The 24,019-nt window shown below is 35.6% G+C and overlaps 2 protein-coding genes across 2 annotated transcripts; both read right to left on the bottom strand.

Annotated features, from left to right (window-relative positions):
• Positions 1 to 5,444: 5,444 nt before the first annotated feature.
• LOC117328478 (neurogenic differentiation factor 1-like) lies at positions 5,445 to 6,206 on the bottom strand. Its single transcript, XM_033886012.1, has one exon. It carries the CDS (start codon positions 6,204 to 6,206, stop codon positions 5,445 to 5,447), a length of 762 nt encoding a protein of 253 aa, XP_033741903.1.
• Positions 6,207 to 7,087: 881 nt separating this feature from the next.
• Positions 7,088 to 22,460, bottom strand: LOC117328151. Its single transcript, XM_033885546.1, has 9 exons — positions 22,225 to 22,460; positions 21,577 to 21,698; positions 13,933 to 14,059; positions 13,425 to 13,546; positions 12,611 to 12,666; positions 11,190 to 11,303; positions 10,486 to 10,589; positions 9,756 to 9,995; positions 7,088 to 8,536 (listed from the first exon to the last, which is right to left on the bottom strand). Exons 1-9 carry the CDS (start codon positions 22,264 to 22,266, stop codon positions 8,288 to 8,290), a joined length of 1,176 nt encoding a protein of 391 aa, XP_033741437.1. The 5' UTR covers positions 22,267 to 22,460; the 3' UTR covers positions 7,088 to 8,287.
• Between the last annotated feature and the right edge of the window lie 1,559 nt (positions 22,461 to 24,019).

Below are 24,019 nucleotides of genomic sequence, written 5' to 3'. Positions count from 1 at the left end.
GATGAGCTGGACTACAGAGGCGTAAACGCGACGTTCCTCGACTCATCGATACGTCGAAAATCATGATATTGAAAAGGATTACAGAGGATTCGGTCATTAGATAAACGCGAAGTTTACTCAAAATTAAGTAACGGCGTACAATCGTCCCGTCGACAATAAACAATTATACAATACAAATGAAAAACTATTGAATGTACATGTAAGCAGTATTCAATAGTAATGTAGGTCATAAATATAAATACATTTCTTTACAAAACAAATTAATCATTTATATAATACAAATGTTATACATAATAAAATCAACCTCTGATATCATATCTAATACGTTATTTTGCAGGAAAAATGTATGCATCAAGTATTACATTAATTCACCAAGGACAATTGTTGTCTGCAGCTTATAACACTTAATGTATTTTTTCTAAGATTTCATTTAACTAAACATGTAAAGCATTTACGTCTTACATATATAACAACAGGTGATGTGTTCTATTATTTCAATAAAACCTCCGAAACACTTAGTTCTGATAGCAAAACCGATAAACATCTGCGTTTAATATAGCCTCTACTGTTTTAGATTAAATTTCATAAAAACCTAAAACATCTGCGTCCGATAGCATCTACTGTGTTATATTATTTCATTAAAAACCTCAAACAATTAAAGTGCGTCTAGGTGATTAATGTTGATAGGTGACTACTACCTATGCAAGACCAAACACCACATGTAGCTGATGTGATAAAATATATTGATGCAATGCCGTAAGGATTGCAACATGCTGGAAATCTCTGACAAATTTCATGGAAAAAGTAACCTCGCCACAAGGTCTCAGGCTTAATGAGTTTTTGGTATGAGTTGAAATAGAATCCTAGATATGTTGTAAAATGTAATTTTAGGCTAAATATCAATATGTTAAAAAGTTACGGGCAAAGGTTGTGAGCTCGTGCTATGTTTCGAAGTCTGTGACGAAAACACACATATTAAAATGTAAGTCTATGTTACAAGATCAGCACGCGGTAGCGGGGATACATTATATTAGCCACTCATAATCAAAAGTATCACGTCTCAAGGGTTTGAACATTTTATAGGAGTTTAGAGGAATTTATTTTAACTGCTCAGCTAGGTTGAAGCCTTAATTAGTCGAAGCATGGCGCCGGGCTATTTTTTTTATTATTTAAAGCATCATGTATATTAGCTACATGAGTGGGTGAGGATTGGACACGGGTACTGCACATTGTTTTGGGGGATGCTAACTCATACCAGTCACACATGTGTTTGGGTGTTAGATTATACATTTTGAAAACCAAATACTAGTACAGAGGGTTGTCAATTTGTGTAAAACAATGGACGACTAGGATAGATAATTATAAAGACATCTAGACTGTAAGGCTCTCAGCGCCTGGTATATATGTCCATAGTCTTGACAAGAAATATGTAATATATACTTTCGATATTGTCTCCTCAAACATCTGTAGGGATTATCTATTCCATTGATTGTAGCTGTATAACCTGGAACAGTACTGAGTGTTGCTGGCTAATTTGATAAAAACAAGCACTGTGTCGGGTTGGGTTCGTGAGTTGTGGTGATGAGGAGGAAGGACAGATTGAGTATTGTTGAGGCAGGATAGGGCGTGGTGATGGGCGTGACGAAGGTCAGCGTGCCACCAACCCCAGCTACAGTAGACTGTTATAAGTCTCCGGCGACTCGTATCAATTAACTCGCGGTACATTGTGTGAGATAGTGGACACCCCTCAGTGTCCAGTCTGTCGTTATTGTGGCTGGCTCCCGAGTCCCCTCCCCTCCAATGTTTATTACTGACTAAACAGAACACTTATAGCTAGCATAATATCCACACCTGCAGCCGCTATTACGGTCATGCAACGCCATGTATCAAGTGTTTAACCAATTACTAACCACTCAACACGTCTTTTCGCTAGATTGACCGTTGGTCATTGTCACTCTGACAACTTATTCTCACTCATTTCCGGGCGGTTACTTTCTATAAGAGGTGTCAACGAAATCGAAATCGGGGAATAAGATTAGTGGACAAAAGCAAATGGATGTGTACTGTCGTAATTCAGATATATCTTAATGTTGATAATGTACTGTCGTAATTCATATATATCTTAATGATGATAATGTACTGTCGTAGTTCAAGGGTTACAGATATACTATATCTTAATGATGATATTGTACTGTCGCAATTCAGATATATCTTAATGATGACAATGTACTGTCGTAACTCAGGGTTACAGATATATCTTAATGTTGATAATGTACTGTCGTAATTCAGATATATCTTAATGATGATATTGTACTGTCGCAATTCAGATATATCTTAATGATGATAATGTACTGTCGTAACTCAGGGTTACAGATATATCTTAATGTTGATAATGTACTGTCGTAATTCAGGGTTACAGATATACACCCTAATGTTGATAATGTACTGTCGTAATTCAAGGTTACAGTTTAATCTTAATGTTGATAATGTACTGTCGTAATTTAGGGTTACCGACATATCTTAATGTTGATAATGTACTGTCGTAATTTAGGGTTACAGATATATCTTAATGTTGATAATGTACTGTCGTAATTTAGGGTTACAGATATATCTTAATTTTGATAATGTACTGTCGTAATTCGGTGTTACATATATATCTTAATGTTGATAATGTACTGTCGTAATTCAGGGTTACAGATATATCTTAATTTTGATAATGTACTGTCCTAATTCGGTGTTACAGATATTTCTTAATGTTGGTACTGCCGTAATTCAGGGTTACAGATATATCTTAATGATGATAATGTACTGTCGTAATTCAAGGTTACAGATATATCTTAATGCTGATGATACACTGTCGTAATTCAGGGTTACAGATATATCATAATGTTGAAAATGTACTGTCGTAATTTAGGGTTACAGATGTATCTTAATGTTGATAATGTACTGTCGTAATTTAGGGTTACAGATATATCTTAATGTTGATAATGTACTGTCGTAATTCAAGGTTACAGATATATCTTAATGCCGATGATACACTGTCGTAATTCAGGGTTACAGATGTATCTTAATGTTGATAATGTACTGTCGTAATTTAGGGTTACAGATATATCTTAATGTTGATAATGTACTGTCGTAATTCAAGGTTACAGATATATCTTAATGCCGATGATACACTGTCGTAATTCAGGGTTACAGATATATCATAATGTTGAAAATGTACTGTCGTAATTCGGTGTTACAGATATATCTTAATGTTGGTACTGCCGTAATTCAGGGTTACAGATATATCTTAATGTTGACAATGTACTGTCGTAATTCAAGGTTACAGATATATCTTAATGCTGATGATACACTGTCGTAATTCAGGGTTACAGATATATCTTAATGTTGATAATGTACTGTCCTAATTCGGTGTTACAGATATATCTTAATGATGATAATGTACTGTCGTAATTCAAGGTTACAGATATATCTTAATGATGATAATGTACTGTCGTAATTCAAGGTTACAGATGTATCTTAATGTTGACAATGTACTGTCGTAATTCAGGGTTACAGATATATCTTAATGATGATAATGTACTGTCGTAATTCAAGGTTACAGATGTATCTTAATGTTGACAATGTACTGTCGTAATTCAGGGTTACAGATATATCTTAATGTTGACAATGTACTGTCGTAACTCAGGGTTATAGATATACACCCTAATGTTGATAATGTAATGTCGTAATTCAGGGTTATGTTTATTGTGTTATCCATTGACGCAAAATTTGTGTCGTAGAGGCATCATTCCCTGTCAAATGGTATGGGGCCACGTATGATATAAGTCGATATAACTTGTTTACAAAGCCAGTCCCTCTCGCCAATGTGTCAGAGAAAATCGTAGTTCATTTATTGATCATAGAAGTAATGTTATATTATATAGGTAATGTCACAGTTTAATATCACTTTTTTATCAAACAGGTAATGTCTCAGTTTAATATCACTTATTTATTTTATAGGTAATGTCACAATTTAATATCACTTATTTATCATATAGGTAATGTCACAATTTAATATCACTTATTTATCAAACAGGTAATGTCACATTTTGATATCACTTATTTATCAAAGCTGTAATGTCACAGTTTAATATCACTTTTTTATCAGAGATGTAATGTCACAGTTAAATATCACTTATTTAACATAAAGGTAATGTCAAAGTTTAATATCACTTATTTATCAAACAGGTAATGTCACATGATTTGTTTACTGTCTATGTTTTCCGATTAATTTGGCTGTTCTATGAATCTGACCGATCACTAGCGGATCCAGGGGGGGTCCTGACCCCCAGCCCCCCCCCCCCCCCCTTTATCGGATGAGGAAATTTTTTTATATCCTTAAAAAACCGCCTATGCCAAACACCCCCCACCCCCCACACACACTTATCGAAATCTTCATCCCGAAAGATTGCAAATTTGCTATAATCAGTACATTTTCCGAAAATTCGGCTCGCGCCTACGACCCTCGCATTGCCACTAAATTCCTGGAACCCCCCCCCCCCCCCCCCCCCCCTCCCCTTTCAAATTCCTGGATCCGCGCCTGCCGATGTTCTAACGATGTGTACGATGTGACATCCCCTCCCCCTCTCTCCCAAGTGTAAATATAAGGATTGATTGTTAATTTTTGCAGCTACTTCAAAGTGTATATGCAGTTTGGTTAATACATATTTAACTTATACTTTCGCTTTCGTGCAACAAGCAATATGTACCTACTCCATTTTAATACACTTCGATGAAGCAATAAAAATTAAAACAATCAATCCTTGAGTGGTATCGAATTATCGACATTTATCGTTCTCGGTGATCATCATCATGCATGATACATTGAAAACCTGATATTGAAATATATCATTTTCTTCAAATTCATGCAATAAAATTTATAAAGTTAAAGTTATATATGGTTAGGTGCAACTGAAATATACCATAAGAACAAAACCGTGAATTGTAGATAAACACATAGGTAGACAATAGTCTACTAACAAACATGTTTACCGCGTATTACGGTACATTGTACAATTTTGAACATCAGGTATTGAGTAAGAAAAACAGATATTGTACCATTTAAGACGTCACATTCCTTTGTTATTCTAATCAACAACAAAGTATAGAAATAACAGGTATACTGATATCACCTAGGTTCTTTCTACGAACGTGTATCTAGGATTCATCAGTATATCAATATCTATCAGTACTCTTTCATAAACAACACCGGACGAAGTGTCTCATTTACGTGTTTATTTAAATCAAAGATCATATCAATACATAATGATAGATTTCAACAGATAGAATTGTATTCCACTAATTCCATGTGTTCCTATATTATACCGGTAGAAAGAGTCATTCTCGGGTAGATAACTCGGTGAAGCCGACACGATATGCCATGTCCAATAGTCCATATGTCAGTAATAGTAATGTAATTGGTTGACGCTGTGTGGGTGATGTTCCAATATCTTTGACGATCTGTTTGTAAAATACACTTGTTGACCATACTCTTGGTAGGGTAATGGTGACACATACAGCGCCGACGCTGTTGGGACCTCACCACGGTAGGAGTTACTACGCGAAACGAAACCCGTTGGCTTTGACAGAGAGCTCCCGAGACCATCGGCTGACGGGGAAAACGTTGGAACACAATGAGGTATACAAGGAATGTTTGTGCTGATACAAGCGGTCGATCTACGGAGATCCCTCAATAAAACACTCATATCCTGGATGGATTTATTCAGCATCTGAATGTAATTTTTGGCGGACAACAGTGTGGCTATTTTTGAGAGTTTGCGAGAAGACGACGAATGTATCGAGGGCATCACAGCTCGGAGACCGTCCAGGGCTTTGTTAAGCTGGAGCATCCTTTGCCGTTCTCTCCTGTTGATAGTATTCCGAGTCTCCTTCACCGTCCCAATAGGAGGACACCTTATTGAGCGGCACTTCCTGTCACCATTGCCAATTTGTGTGATGCTGCCGTTAGTTTTTCCACTTTCTTTGTCTCCAAAATTATCTGTAACACTCATTTCCTCATCATTATTTGCTACCATGATGCTGGCAAAAGTGGTTTTGGTCTGACCCATCCCTTCATTTTCTGATGAATCGTGATCACCGTCGCTGAAATTCCTTTCGTTTCTGTTTTTTTCAGGACATCGGGTTGGGCTAGGACATGCCATAATGTCTGAGTTACACGCCTAACCAAGTACGTACCAGGGGATTGATAATGTAACAAAGGTATGTTACACTGGTCACGTCGTCTAGCAGTCGTGTACAGAGAAGTAACTGACCAGTGAATTTCCATGGCGTTATCACCAACAATAGACACACGGGATCGCTGCTGGTGTAACTGTCAATCAAAGACGGACAAATGGTACGAACATGATGGACAGCCAGCTGGGACGTATCTCTGGCTTTACCTGTCGAAGGGACTGTACAAACACACGGGATAGTAGCTCTTTTCAATATTGATACAGAGGCGAATAAATTAATCAAACTGCATGTTTCGTACTTCTAGGACCCGTCAGTGATGTTAGGGACATCTTACAGCGCTGGTACTATAAGTACTCGTAAGTGATGTTAGGAACATATTCAGCTATTTCGTAATTCCAAGACTCGTAAGTGATGTTAAGAACATATTCAGCTATTTCGTATTTCCAAGACTCGTAAGTGATGTTAAGAACATTATCCAGCTGTTTCGTACTATAGGACCTGGCAGTGATGTTAGGAACATCATTCAACTGTTCCGTACTCTTGGACTCGGCAGTGATGTTAGGAACATTATTCAGTTATTTCGCACTTCTAAGACCCGTCAGTGATGCTAAGAATCTAAAGTGTTGATATTTACAATTGTAGCAGGCGACTGACGAAATGTAAAGCCCCAAACTTCAATAAATTTCACATTTTTTATAGGTACGTTAATGAATTTAAAACAACCGCACATGTTTTGTATAGGATTAAGGAAATGACCCTCACGTAACGAAATCATTAGGATATGTACTTGGAAACTGAAGTCAATTTGAGATAACAAGTGATTAATTAACACTCTTCAACACTGAAACATTCAAATGTTAAGTTGTTTTTTATTCCATTCTTAATAATATTCTTACACAATATCATGTATGTGTCACTGAATATATTCCCATGGTATATCCTATATAGAACCGATTTAAAATTACATTAACATAACTGAAGATGTACAAACTTTATATGAAACAGTAATTCCCACGTTTTGGTGATGATAGAAATCCACAATACTCACAGTCACTATACATCACCGTACAATAATTATGTCATTGAACATTACATTATAGTAATGATGCATTCTTATTTATCTTTATTCCCTCCAAAACACAATAATTATGGTAGTAAACATACTGTACAGTAAAGTAATTATAGATGTGCTTTTATAGTAAAGGCAGAATAATACATTGCGGTATAATACTTACCATAAGTATGATACATGTTAATTTTAGTTTCATAATAAAACATAACGTTTAATTATCATATAGAAATAACCTGCAATAGACCAGACATAATATATAATAAAGTTACAGCTAATACATGTATATACAATACACCTTATATACAATATAGCGGACTATATATAGTTACATCTTATATACAATATAGCGAGCTATATATAGTTACACCTTATATACTATAAAGCGGACTATATATAGTTACATCTTATATTCAATATAGCGGACTTTATATAGTTACACCTTATATACAATATTGCGAGCTATATATAGTTACACCTTATATACAATATTGCGAGCTATATATAGTTACACCTTACATAAAACAGCGGACTATATATAGTTAAAACTTATCAACAATATAACGGACTATATATAGTTACACCTTATAAACAATATAACGGACTTTACATAATTAAACTTTAAATACAATATAGCCGACTTTATAAAGTTAAACTGTATATACAATATAGTTGAATATATATAGTTAAACCTTATATAACATAGAGCGGTTTATATATACATGTAGCTACACCTTATAAACATTACTATATCGGACTATATAAAGTTACAGCTTATAAACAATATAGCTGACTATATACAGTTACACTTTATATACAATATAGCGGACTTTATATAGTTACGCCTTATTTACATATATAGCGGATCATATAAAGTTGCACCTTATATAGCATATAGATGACTTATATGTGATTACATTAAAACATTTACAATTTACACACTCTTTACATTTAACAGCAGACTGCTCGCACTAAAGTCTACATATGTACATAAGGGTCATCATGTCGGTCAAATTCGGTAAAATCGTATGAAGCCATTTTCCTTTTCTTTTTGTACTTTCTAGAATGTGTACGTTTGGTAGGCGTTACTGGTGGGAGTGTGAGGGGCGTGGCAGTGTTCTCGCTCTGTGGTAGAGTAGCAGCATTAATGAAGAATGTGTCTGAAGCGATGTGATAATTCTCTCCTGTCGTCCGACTGAAATCCGATTCAGTGTTCCTTTCTCTTTCCTGCAAACGTTTAAATTGTGTATGTTTATACCTAAACATTGTATGATACCATGATAAAAGTGACGCTACTTACATTCGGCATTTATTTGATTTCCACGAGTTTCCTTGTACAAATTCAGTTAACAAGATAAATGTTATAGAACCAATTCTTCCAGCTGTTATTTTGTCTTCATTTACGTTTTAATGGTGATGACATGGTTAATAACGAGATAAATTGGTGATCATTTTATTTTCGGTTTCGTAAGGTAGCTGTATATTTTCAAATCTAATGGTCTGCCAATTTGTTTCATGATATCTAAATATTTGTAATAGACAAACATGTGTACATTAAACTTTTCGTCTGTGTGATTCTGTTTTATGCTAAAGTTCGTAGTTTCAGTCATTGAATGTACGAGGACAATCATAATGAACAGATATATATATTATGCTTTATTGTGACGACAGGTAAATATTATATATATAATTTCCCGTATTTATCTCTTGTTTATCCTTCTGATGTGTTTCCCATTTTCATCAATTGTATACCCGTCTGCTGTCTTTACAATATTTATCTATTGTTTACCTTTCCTCTATGTTTCCCATATTAATCTCCTGTTTACCTTTCTGCTATATTTCCCATATGTATGTACTGTTTACCTTTTTGCTATGTTTCCCATATTTATCTACTGTTTACCCGTCTTCTGTTTCCAATGTTTATCAATTGTATACCCGTCTGCTGTCTTTATGATATTTATCTATTATTTATCTTTCCTTTATGGTTCCCATATTTATCGATTGCTAACCTGTCTGCTGTGTTTCACATATTTATCTATTGTTTGCCCGTCTGCTATGTTAGCCATATTTATCGAATGTTTAACTTTCTGCTGTTTCCCATATTTATCTATTGTTTACCCTTCCTCTATGTTTCCCATATTTATCGATTGTTTACCCTTCCTCTATGTTTTCCACATTTATCTGTTGTTTACCTTTCTGCTGTATTGTCCATATTTATCGATTGTTAACCCTTGTGATGTGTTTCCCATATTTATCTATTGTTTATCCTTCTGCTGTTCCCCATATTTATCTATTGTTTACCTTTCTGTTGTTTCCCACATTTATCTATTGTTTACCCTCTGCTGTATTGTCCATATTTATCGATTGTTTACCCTTGTGCTGTGTTTCCCATATTTATCTATTGTTTATCCTTCCTCTATGATTTCCATATTTATCAGTTGTTTACCCTTCTGCTATGTTTTCCAGACTTCCGCTTCTTCTTCCGTTTCTTTTTACTTGTGGACGTGTTTGCGTCCGCCACCATCTCTATTTGATAACAGCTGGTATCACTCCCGCCGTCGCCATCAATACCGTCCTGGACGACAGGAAGCGGACCGGACTTCATGTATTCTTCATATCGGAGAGGTGCTGGATACACTGGCTTCTCGTTAGTTCGCGGCGAACTGACCACGGCAACAACAGTCTCCTGCCAAAACAACCATAGTTTTTCTCCTTCTTCCTTTTTATCACTTACATATCTCTACACAAGAATTTGCGTGTGTGATATATTTGAAATTACTTGCGTTTGATTTCTTATCGTGAAATAAAAATGACTGTGGAACTGCTTCTTAAAGAACTCAGTGATTTGTGGTACGCGTATATTCTCTCACCTGTTCGGCAGAAAACTGCATGAGAAATTTAAATTTTCCATTGACAGTAAACGCGTTCTTACCGAATTACAGATTGTAAGATTTATTAAAAAAAAATTCAATATGAATATCAACATTATTTCAAATCACATGTACAATTAATGAAATATTGCTTGATTTTGTAATTTACATCACAATAACGCTACATGTTATCACAACAACGAATACCACTCAATCTCTTAGATAGAACTAGTGACATAATACATACAGTATATAGCTATTAAGGTATTATAAACATACAAACGGATGGTGCTTCAATCAATCTACCTTTTTCTTCTTTTTACAGCACAGGCAGATAATAATGGCTAGGATGAGGATAAGTAAGGCGATTCCTAGTGCGATACCGAAGGCTGCAGCAGCTGGAAATCCACCTAATACGAGAATAACATCCAGGAGAAATAACATCCACAACTAGATCCGTTTATAGAGCGTATCATACATGAGTTTACCAATAAAACGTGCTAAAACGTTTTAAAGAGCATATATCAACATTGAAACACTTCTAAGAATTCCTATCAAACGTTCGTTAGTAATACCGTTAAACAATAATCTTCTGAGAACGTTCCATTAGCACTGCTACCCCTGATATTGCCATTCCTATCCTTGTTATCGTTTATGAGAGTTCTCATAACATTCCTGTCCTTGTTATCGTTTATGAGAGTTCTCATAACATTCCTATCCTTATCATCGGTTTGTGAGAAGGTTATGATAACATTCCTACCATTGTCATGAGTGCGAGTAGGTTCCACTAACATTCCTACCTGTGAGAGTGTTAGTGTACGATTACTATACCTACCCTTATCATTGGTTCGGGAGAAGTTTCTGATAACATCCTTACCCTTGTCATGAGTTTGTGAGAGTTCTGATAACATCCTTACCCTTGTCATGAGTGCCAGTAGGTTCCACTAACGTTCCTACCTAGTGTTAGTGTACGTACCATGGTCAGTGGAGTATCAAATTACTATACCTACCCTTATCGTCGGCTGTTGATTTTCCTATGAACGGCGTTGGTAGGGGTTTAGTGCCAGGGACTGGACGTAGAGTGGACAGTACAGCACTGACCATTGGACTGGTACTGGCTGTGGCTGTTAAACATATAACGTTCTAACATCAATCCTACTTCATATTTTTATCGAATACATAGAGGTTATTTTACATCATATATTAACTTGTATGCTATTTGTTGTTGATTTTAAGGATTGACTACAAAAACGTAATACATATATATCTAAAATACGTGTAATTATTGGGTGCGGTGTAATTTTAGTAATTAAGTGGTTTAAATATTGGTCGTTTTGGACAACTCGAGAAACAGAGCGGTAGACGTTAATCGCGATTCTGTATTAACTATGGTTACTAGTTATTACTGTTTTCAAAAAACAAAAAAAAAAAAAAAAAAAAAACACACACTATCGGTGCTTAACGAACCCGACAAATAGAAAGATACTAGACTTTATAATAATATTATCAGCGTTGTCAGTTGAAAAGTCCTCACGTTTGAAAATATTATACTGATATAAGGAAATGTTTACTTTATGCATGACATTTTTGACACGATAATCTCATCACAACTGCTTAAAATGTCCCTTTCTGTACACAAATACAGATAATATCAAAGCTCCTGAATTTAATAAAATGATCTCTGTCTGTACCATCAGTAGGAATGGTTGACTTGTCATTCAATAACCACAACATAAATATAAATATATTTGGTGCTTAACATAATCGGACCGCGAATTCCAACTCTTATTTTCATCCTTCTTGTACTGTTCATATCGTGTCGGCTCGTTAGTAGACAGTGATATGAAGGGTGCTGTTCAAGTTTAATGTATAATTCCTTAATCATCCTCTCATATATAATTGTATGTTTTCTGTATGAGTGAAACTTTCTGTATCTATAACGCTCTTGTTTATGTTGTGAAATGTATTCGCAATGATTAAAGGAATTACATAAATAAAGCTGGATAGGTAAAATATGATTTGTTAATCAGATAAGGCATCGCGATGCCCAATATTGATATCATGTTCAATATCTAAGAATATTTATTACAAATGTGTGTTCACGTGTTCAAATATATAAATGGCATCACTTCGGCACATCATATCATGACCAACATTTACCAACCCAGATCAAATGCTTAGCAATCGAGGACCACATTACAACACTAATGCGAAAGCTATAAGTAAAGGTCATTCGTTAAACCATGATGATTATTTCACCTAATAAAACTAGAACTGTATTTAAAACTAATATTTGAAAGATATGTGTCAATTTTTGTATGTGGTAGATGCGTGTAGTATCCTTTAAAATTAAATATGCACTCAATCTATATTAAGAATGACAATAGGTATCTATAAATGTAACGATTTATATAGTATTGATTAGACTCACAGCTGCTGGTTGAAGAAGTGGTGACTGGTCCTGATTTTGATAACTGCACTTGGAAGCTGTGAAGAAGTATGTTTAGTATAGTCTACATCAAACATTATTTTATTAGTTGCTTTTTTTACTTCATATATTGAAATAACGACTATCTCCGATATATGTTTCACTGAAATGATATTTTTTGTATTCTTTTCCCTGAAATAAACATGCTTATCGTTTTGTAGACTAAGTCGTACTTCATTAATACCTAAATCTCAAATAAAATACAATCCATAGCTATCAGATTCATCTCTGAAATATTTTGGTGATTTCAATTTATACAAATATCATGACAAAAAACCAAAAAAACCAAAAAAAAAAAAAAAAAATCAACAAACAATAGCTATTGCTTTACGAATCTTAAATATAGTACGATGAATACCCCAAAATATACCAACATATCGGACTTACTTCTAGTCCATTTTGACTGTCGTCATCCTACAGTATGGTAATCAATCCGTGTTGCCAATAATTTAAAAATCTACTTAAATATATACTAAGCATGCAAAAAAATCAAGTTCAATTGATAATATTAATATGTGTTTGAATTTGGTGTTTTGTATGAAGTTGTTCATCATTGATAACAGCTTTATCAACGTTGCTTTGTAAAACAGACAACAGACAAGCAGTTATGTCTACATGGACAATAAATTCAATATTACGAATTGTCAGGCACTATTTCCAAATGTATTTTCACGTGCTATATGATACTCTTACGAGGATACGAACTCTTGACCATTTAAACGGTGCTTCATTTAATACGGAAGTGACGTATTTATACCTTAACGAACTTCCGGTGATGAGATTTGTGTTCGTGTATGTGAAATCCCAGCAGCTGTTTCTGAGCGAGTATCCACACGTTCCCGAGGATCCGGACTGTCGAAAGTACACTTTGATGTTCAACTATATAAAAAAGCATATGACGATAAGATAATATAAAGATACAGTCCTACGATTTAAATGATGTTCAATGTAATGGAGAAAATCATTGTATCCAAGTACAGATCTGGCTCGAAAATGAAAGTTCCTGTTGCTTATTTTGTTACCCTTAGTGTAGAATTATCATCCTCATACAAAACAATAATGTCCGTTAGTAACTGATTATGTATAGCGAACTTGTGCATATATGACTAATAAATATTTGTTAAAATGGATAAGTATATTACTAGATGATAATGATGAAATTTTACAAAGTTAAATATTCATTATCCACACAAATCATTATTGTTTCCAAGATAATGTTATTTTTTTTATTTTAATCCTTAGTAAATACTATAACGGGAACGTACGATGGATTTCAGCTGTGTTGGGTAGTCCAGACTCAGTGTCACACTCCTACTTGCGATAGAGGTACTGAGGAACGTGACATTGTCGCAGTTTGTGTCAGGGCATGTTGTAGTGGCGATGGGACACTGCCTAGATAAGCGTAATAAAGGATAACTTGATTGTTGTGATTGATTATATATCATAAACGTATATATAATGGCTAGAATATTGGAAATCATCATGCCATCAATGGGTCTATCATGGTTTGTACAAAAGACTCATAAGATGCATGCATAAGGAAACATAAATTGTAGGTAGATGCTATAAAGTGTGGTAGTGAGGTGACCATTATTGTCATACCGTAGGTAGATGTTATATAGTGTGGTAGTGAGGTGACCATTATTGTCATACTGTAGGTAGATGCTATATAGTGTGGTAGTGAGGTGACCATTATTGTCATACTGTAGGTAGATGTTATATAGTGTGGTAGTGAGGTGACCATTATTGTCATACTGTAGGTAGATGCTATATAGTGTGGTAGTGAGGTGACCATTATTGTCATACTGTAGGTAGATGTTATTTAGTGTTGTAGTGAGGTGACCATTATTGTCATACTGTAGGTAGATGTTATATAGTGTGGTAGTGAGGTGACCATTATTGTCATACTGTAGGTAGATGTTATATAGTGTGGTAGTGAGGTGACCATTATTGTCATACTGTAGGTAGATGTTATATAGTGTGGTAGTGAGGTGACCATTATTGTCATACTGTAGGTAGATGTTATAAAATGTGGTAGTGAGTTGACCATTATTGTCATACTGTAGGTAGATGTTATAAAGTTTGGTAGTGAGGTGACCGTTATTGTCATACTGTAGGTAGATGTTATTTAGTGTTGTAGTGAGGTGACCATTATTGTCATACTGTAGGTAGATGTTATATAGTGTGGTAGTGAGGTGACCATTATTGTCATACTGTAGGTAGATGTTATATTGTGTGGTAGTGAGGTGACCATTATTGTCGTACTGTAGGTAGATGTTATATTGTGTGGTAGTGAGGTGACCATTATTGTCATACCGTAGGTAGATGTTATATAGTGTGGTAATGAGGTGACCATTATTGTCATACTGTAGGTAGATGTTATATAGTGTGGTAAAGAGGTGACCATTATTGTCATACTGTAGGTAGATGCTATATAGTGTGGTAGTGAGGTGACCATTATTGTCATACTGTAGGTAGATGTTATATAGTGTGGTAGTGAGGTGACCATTATTGTCATACTGTAGGTAGATGCTATATGGTGTGGTAGTGAGGTGACCATTATTGTCATACTGTAGGTAGATGTTATTTAGTGTTGTAGTGAGGTGACCATTATTGTCATACTGTAGGTAGATGTTATATAGTGTGGTAGTGAGGTGACCATTATTGTCATACTGTAGGTAGATGTTATATAGTGTGGTAGTGAGGTGACCATTATTGTCATACTGTAGGTAGATGTTATATAGTGTGGTAGTGAGGTGACCATTATTGTCATACTGTAGGTAGATGTTATAAAATGTGGTAGTGAGTTGACCATTATTGTCATACTGTAGGTAGATGTTATAAAGTTTGGTAGTGAGGTGACCGTTATTGTCATACTGTAGGTAGATGTTATTTAGTGTTGTAGTGAGGTGACCATTATTGTCATACTGTAGGTAGATGTTATATAGTGTGGTAGTGAGGTGACCATTATTGTCATACTGTAGGTAGATGTTATATTGTGTGGTAGTGAGGTGACCATTATTGTCGTACTGTAGGTAGATGTTATATTGTGTGGTAGTGAGGTGACCATTATTGTCATACCGTAGGTAGATGTTATATAGTGTGGTAATGAGGTGACCATTATTGTCATACTGTAGGTAGATGTTATATAGTGTGGTAAAGAGGTGACCATTATTGTCATACCGTAGGTAGATGTTATATAGTGTGGTAATGAGGTGACCATTATTGTCATACCGTAGGTAGATGTTATATTGTGTTGTAGTGAGGTGACCATTATTGTCATACCGTAGGTAGATGTTATATAGTGTGGTAATGAGGTGACCATTATTGTCATACTGTAGGTAGGTGTTATATAGTGTGGTAGTGAGGTGACCATTATTGTCATACTGTAGGTAGATGTTATATAGTGTTGTAGTGAGGTGACCATTATTGTCATACTGTAGGTAGATGTTATATAGTGTGGTAGTGAGGTGACCATTATTGTCATACTGTAGGTAGATGTTATATAGTGTGGTAGTGAGGTGACCATTATTGTCATACTGTAGGTAGATGTTATATAGTGTGGTAGTGAGGTGACCATTATTGTCATACTGTAGGTAGATGTTATATAGTGTGGTAGTGAGGTGACCATTATTGTCATACTGTAGGTAGATGTTATAAAATGTGGTAGTGAGTTGACCATTATTGTCATACTGTAGGTAGATGTTATAAAGTTTGGTAGTGAGGTGACCGTTATTGTCATACTGTAGGTAGATGTTATTTAGTGTTGTAGTGAGGTGACCATTATTGTCATACTGTAGGTAGATGTTATATAGTGTGGTAGTGAGGTGACCATTATTGTCATACTGTAGGTAGATGTTATATTGTGTGGTAGTGAGGTGACCATTATTGTCGTACTGTAGGTAGATGTTATATTGTGTGGTAGTGAGGTGACCATTATTGTCATACCGTAGGTAGATGTTATATAGTGTGGTAATGAGGTGACCATTATTGTCATACTGTAGGTAGATGTTATATAGTGTGGTAAAGAGGTGACCATTATTGTCATACCGTAGGTAGATGTTATATAGTGTGGTAATGAGGTGACCATTATTGTCATACCGTAGGTAGATGTTATATTGTGTTGTAGTGAGGTGACCATTATTGTCATACCGTAGGTAGATGTTATATAGTGTGGTAATGAGGTGACCATTATTGTCATACTGTAGGTAGGTGTTATATAGTGTGGTAGTGAGGTGACCATTATTGTCATACTGTAGGTAGATGTTATATAGTGTTGTAGTGAGGTGACCATTATTGTCATACTGTAGGTAGATGTTATATAGTGTGGTAGTGAGGTGACCATTATTGTCATACAGTAGGTAAATGTTATATTGTGTGGTAGTGAGGTGACCATTATTGTCATACCGTAGGTAGATGTTATATAGTGTGGTAGTGAGGTGACCATTATTGTCATACTGTAGGTAGATGTTATATAGTTTGGTAGTGAGGTGACCATTATTGTCATACTGTAGGTAGATGTTATATAGTGTGGTAGTGAGGTTACCATTATTGTCATACCGTAGGTAGATGTTATATAGTGTTGTAGTGAGGTGACCATTATTGTCATACTGTAGGTAGATGTTATATAGTGTGGTAGTGAGGTGACCATTATTGTCATACCGTAGGTAGATGTTATATAGTGTGGTAGTGAGGTGACCATTATTGTCATACCGTAGGTAGATGTTATATAGTGTGGTAGTGAGGTGACCATTATTGTCATACCGTAGGTAGATGTTATATAGTGTGGTAGTGAGGTGACCATTATTGTCATACTGTAGGTAGATGTTACAGAGTTTGGTAGTGAGGTGACCATCATTGTCATACTGTAGGTAAATGTTACAGAGTTTGGTAGTGAGGTGACCGTTATTGTCATACTGTAGGTAGATGTTATATAGTGTGGTAGTGAGGTGACCATTATTGTCATACTGTAGGTAAATGTTATATAGTGTTGTAGTGAGGTGACCATTATTGTCATACTGTAGGTAACTGTTATATTGTGTGGTAGTGAGGTGACCATTATTGTCATACTGTAGGTAGATGTTATATAGTTTGGTAGTGAGGTGACCATTATTGTCATACTGTAGGTAGATTTTATATAGTGTGGTAGTGAGGTGACCATTATTGTCATACTGTAGGTAGATATTATATTGTGTGTAGTGAGGTGACCATTATTGTCATACCGTAGGTAGATGTTATATAGTGTGGTAGTGAGGTGACCATTATTGTCATACCGTAGGTAGATGTTATATAGTGTTGTAGTGAGGTGACCATTATTGTCATACTGTAGGTAGATGTTATATAGTGTGGTAGTGAGGTGACCATTATTGTCATACTGTAGGTAGATGTTACAGAGTTTGGTAGTGAGGTGACCATCATTGTCATACTGTAGGTAAATGTTACAGAGTTTGGTAGTGAGGTGACCGTTATTGTCATACTGTAGGTAGATGTTATATAGTGTGGTAGTGAGGTGACCATTATTGTCATACTGTAGGTAAATGTTATATAGTGTTGTAGTGAGGTGACCATTATTGTCATACTGTAGGTAACTGTTATATTGTGTGGTAGTGAGGTGACCATTATTGTCATACCGTAGGTAGATGTTATATAGTGTAGTGAGGTGACCATTATTGTCATACTGTAGGTAGATGTTATATAGTGTTGTAGTGAGGTGACCATTATTGTCATAATGTGGGTAGATGTTATATAGTGTGGTAGTGAGGTGACCATTATTGTCATACTATGGGTAGATGTTATATAGTGTGGTAGTGAGGTGACCATTATTGTCATAGTGTAGGTAAATGTTATATTGTGTGGTAGTGAGGTGACCATTATTGTCATACTGTAGGTAAATGTTATATTGTGTGGTAGTGAGGTGACCATTATTGTCATACCGTAGGTAGATGTTATATAGTGTGGTAGTGAGGTGACCATTATTGTCATACTGTAGGTAGATGTTATATAGTTTGGTAGTGAGGTGACCATTATTGTCATAATGTGGGTAGATGTTATATAGTGTGGTAGTGAGGTGACCATTATTGTCATACTGTAGGTAAATGTTATATTGTGTGGTAGTGAGGTGACCATTATTGTCATACCGTAGGTAGATGTTATATAGTGTGGTAGTGAGGTGACCATTATTGTCATACTGTAGGTAGATGTTATATAGTTTGGTAGTGAGGTGACCATTATTGTCATACTGTAGGTAGATGTTATATAGTGTGTAGTGAGGTGACCATTATTGTCATACCGTAGGTAGATGTTATATAGTGTGGTAGTGAGGTGACCATTATTGTCATACTGTAGGTAGATGTTATATAGTGTTGTAGTGAGGTGACCATTATTGTCATACTGTAGGTAGATGTTATATAGTGTGGTAGTGAGGTGACCATTATTGTCATACTGTAGGTAGATGTTACAGAGTTTGGTAGTGAGGTGACCATCATTGTCATACTGTAGGTAAATGTTACAGAGTTTGGTAATGAGGTGACCGTTATTGTCATACTGTAGGTAGATGTTATATAGTGTGGTAGTGAGGTGACCATTATTGTCATACTGTAGGTAAATGTTATATAGTGTTGTAGTGAGGTGACCATTATTGTCATACTGTAGGTAACTGTTATATTGTGTGGTAGTGAGGTGACCATTATTGTCATACTGTAGGTAGATGTTATATAGTTTGGTAGTGAGGTGACCATTATTGTCATACTGTAGGTAGATTTTATATAGTGTGGTAGTGAGGTGACCATTATTGTCATACTGTAGGTAGATGTTATATAGTGTGTAGTGAGGTGACCATTATTGTCATACCGTAGGTAGATGTTATATAGTGTGGTAGTGAGGTGACCATTATTGTCATACCGTAGGTAGATGTTATATAGTGTTGTAGTGAGGTGACCATTATTGTCATACTGTAGGTAGATGTTATATAGTGTGGTAGTGAGGTGACCATTATTGTCATACTGTAGGTAGATGTTATATAGTGTGGTAGTGAGGTGACCATTATTGTCATACCGTAGGTAGATGTTATATAGTGTGGTAGTGACCATTATTGTCATACCGTAGGTAGATTTTATATAGTGTGGTAGTGAGGTGACCATTATTGTCATACTGTAGGTAGATGTTACAGAGTTTGGTAGTGAGGTGACCATCATTGTCATACTGTAGGTAAATGTTACAGAGTTTGGTAGTGAGGTGACCGTTATTGTCATACTGTAGGTAGATGTTATATAGTGTGGTAGTGAGGTGACCATTATTGTCATACTGTAGGTAAATGTTATATAGTGTTGTAGTGAGGTGACCATTATTGTCATACTGTAGGTAACTGTTATATTGTGTGGTAGTGAGGTGACCATTATTGTCATACCGTAGGTAGATGTTATATAGTGTAGTGAGGTGACCATTATTGTCATACTGTAGGTAGATGTTATATAGTGTTGTAGTGAGGTGACCATTATTGTCATAATGTGGGTAGATGTTATATAGTGTGGTAGTGAGGTGACCATTATTGTCATACTATGGGTAGATGTTATATAGTGTGGTAGTGAGGTGACCATTATTGTCATAGTGTAGGTAAATGTTATATTGTGTGGTAGTGAGGTGACCATTATTGTCATACTGTAGGTAAATGTTATATTGTGTGGTAGTGAGGTGACCATTATTGTCATACCGTAGGTAGATGTTATATAGTGTGGTAGTGAGGTGACCATTATTGTCATACTGTAGGTAGATGTTATATAGTTTGGTAGTGAGGTGACCATTATTGTCATAATGTGGGTAGATGTTATATAGTGTGGTAGTGAGGTGACCATTATTGTCATACTGTAGGTAAATGTTATATTGTGTGGTAGTGAGGCGACCATTATTGTCATACCGTAGGTAGATGTTATATAGTGTGGTAGTGAGGTGACCATTATTGTCATACTGTAGGTAGATGTTATATAGTTTGGTAGTGAGATGACCATTATTGTCATACTGTAGGTAGATGTTATATAGTGTGGTAGTGAGGTGACCATTATTGTCATACTGTAGGTAAATGTTATATAGTGTTGTAGTGAGGTGACCATTATTGTCATACTTTAGGTAGATGTTATATAGTGTTGTAGTGAGGTGACCATTATTGTCATGCTGTAGGTAGATGTTATATAGTGTGGTAGTGAGGTGACCATTATTGTCATACTTCAGGTAGATGTTATATAGTGTTGTAGTGAGGTGACCATTATTGTCATACTGTAGGTAGATGTTATATAGTGTGGTAGTGAGGTGACCAGCATTGTCATACTGTAGGTAGATGTTATATAGTGTTGTAGTGAGGTGACCATTATTGTCACACTGTAGGTAAATGTTATATTGTGTGGTAGTGAGGTGACCATTATTGTCATACTGTAGGTAGATGTTATAAGGTTTTGTTTGTTCGGTTTGGGTGACCAGTGTCTTCGTGCTATTTTTATATAATATATTATTGGTATAGCATGTGTTATGTGACCTGAATTATGATACTATATGCTTTATGGTGAAAGAGGAAGCATTAGAACTCTAACTCTGAATGTCATTTGTTTTTCTAATTCTCCTTTACAATGCTGTGACTATAGAGAGAATATCTTTATTAGTTATAGAGTCTAGTATCAGTTACGTGTACGTGGTTTGAGGCTGAAATCATTATATGAAACAAAATGCATGTATAAATACAGTTAAAGAAATCAGGATCGAACAATCATGATATAATTCAATCATTATGAGGAGCTCAATGATGAGGACCTGTTTGATGGGTTAGTTAACTCCGGATTTAATGGATTAGATCACCCGTCCCGTATAAAGGCGTGGTCTATACATACCTTGTCTGGGTAAGGCGGGGTTAAAACGTCACGTACCTGAGGCTAGGTAAAACGTAACCACATATACGTAGAGAACAGGGATAGGAAGGGCATGAGTACTGGATCTGTGATATCACCACCTGTCTATTCTGACCGTCTACCTCGTGGACAACACCTATCTGTAACATATAATACCCTTGTTACCCCCACACACGTTACCAATACGCGTAGACAGCGGAATGAAATATTTGCATCAATACAAACATATATATGGATATCTCCGTGTAAGTTTTGTCATTATTTGTCAGGGAAAGAATTATAACAAAACCGTAAAATAATCAACTTGTTCCAGTACAATACTAGGATGGATCCAAAATATATAATTAATTAGCAGTTTGAATGTTACTCGTATAGCTCAGGTCAACTGTATGAACATTGTAACGCTTATTATTCCCGGTGTTAGTAGAGGAGACATATAACACATTAACGTGGTTAAATCTCTACAACTGTCCAACGACTGTCCTACAACTGTATGTCAAAAACATAATGTTAACGACAATTAATTACTGTATGCAGTGTGATATGGACACGAAAAAAACACTCTGCAGTTCCAGAAAATCAAGTTTGATAAAAAAATTGCACACACAATTTTTAAAGTAAATAAAAAAAAAAATCAAAAGTTAAGAAGTGATATATGGTACTTACCACAAGTAGGAGTAGAATTCGCCATCCCGTATGTTCCAGCATTATAACGGATTAAAACCCGATTCCATACTTTACCCTACTTTATAGTAGACTGTACCTGAGTATATGATATGGCAGTTATGTCCTGTTTATGAATTCTGTTATCTATGTTGACATTAGCAACCGCCCTACCGACGATATCCCCAATAACGTGGGTACTGGGCAAACTAGCAGATACCGACGAGTGATGAAGAGTCTAGTGACTTTCTAGTAAAGACTGGTTACGTCTTCGTTCGAAGAAATAATCATCCAATCAGAATAATTTGAATTAACATTTTAATAACTGTAATCTGAAAAATTTAATTCTTCCTCTCGGAGTAATTAAGATGACCTTTTTTTTTAACCTAAAATGCGTGCACCATTCTAAAAATCCAACCTAGAGCAAATGAAATGTTCTGATGAGATTTCAACATACTTTGCACAAAAAGTATTGAAATGGCTAGGATACGTATTTACATTGTAATTGGTAAACATAGTTTCGAATGAAACTTTTACTTAATCATTATGGAACCAGTATGAAAATAAAATCTTAAAAGAATCTCAGAAAAGAAATAAGTGTGTATTGATATGGTCGTGATTTTATGAAGTATGGTTAAGCACTGTCGGCCGATCCCCGACCCAGACGTACGAAGGCCAGTGTTGTTTGTGAAGACTTGACGTGTTGCGTTAAATATATACTTAAACTATCGCATTGAATTAGGATGTATACGTTCAAGTAATTTCAAAATAAATATACAAAATTTCAAAGCTGATAACTTGATAGGGAGATTTAAACTGTCAAAATGTTTCCGTTGTTATCATTCCCACGCGGAAAATGGCTGCCTCTCATTCGGTGATGTCATTGACCAGAAAGAATTCCGAGTACCGGGGTCACATTTTAATATGACTACATCACAGGACTGATGTTGAATTTTAATATACTAGATTTTAATACACTAGAGACCATATCACAGGACGGGGTAACATTTTAATAAACTAGAGACCACATCACAGGACGGGGTAACATTTTAATAAACTAGAGACCATATCACAGGACGGGGTAACATTTTAATACACTAGAGACCATATCACAGGACGGGGTAACATTTTAATACACTAGAGACCATATCACAGGACGGGGTAACATTTTAATACACTAGAGACCATATCACAGGACGGGGTAACATTTTAATACACTAGAGACCACATCACAGGACGGGGTAAAAGTTTAATACACTAGAGACCACATCACAGGACGGGGTAAAATGTTAATATACTAGAGACTATAACACAGAACGGGGTAAAATTCTAATTCACTGGAGACCATATCACAGGACGGGTAAAATTTTAATATACTAGAGACTATAACACAAGAACACTAAGTACCTCTCAGATAGTGGGACACATGCGTTCAAGTTCATATTTAAGTATAGTGATAATGTTTTGATAGAAGCACATTCCACATTAGTTGCTAAAGGCCTGTCACAATAGAAAGATATATATCAAACAAATAAAATCACAATAAGCATGGCGTTCTTGTTGCCCTAGCTATTCACAACGGTACGTAGTGCGATAGTGGTGCATCGAAAGTATCCAATATGGTACACATTGAGGCCACTGATTCATTACGGGGAGCTATCGGTGGTCAACACTAACGAAACCCTACCGGAATGATGTCTTTGTACGGCCGTTGCATCGGCAGAAATCTTTGAGCATGTTTAAAAATTACTCCGACGCCTGCCACTGCTATTTTTTGCCGATGTTCTGATGACGATGT

Source organism: Pecten maximus, chromosome 5, assembly GCF_902652985.1.
Source record: "Pecten maximus chromosome 5, xPecMax1.1, whole genome shotgun sequence".
Lineage (NCBI taxonomy): Eukaryota > Metazoa > Mollusca > Bivalvia > Pectinida > Pectinidae > Pecten > Pecten maximus.
This window is presented reverse-complemented; position numbering and strand designations above follow the sequence as displayed.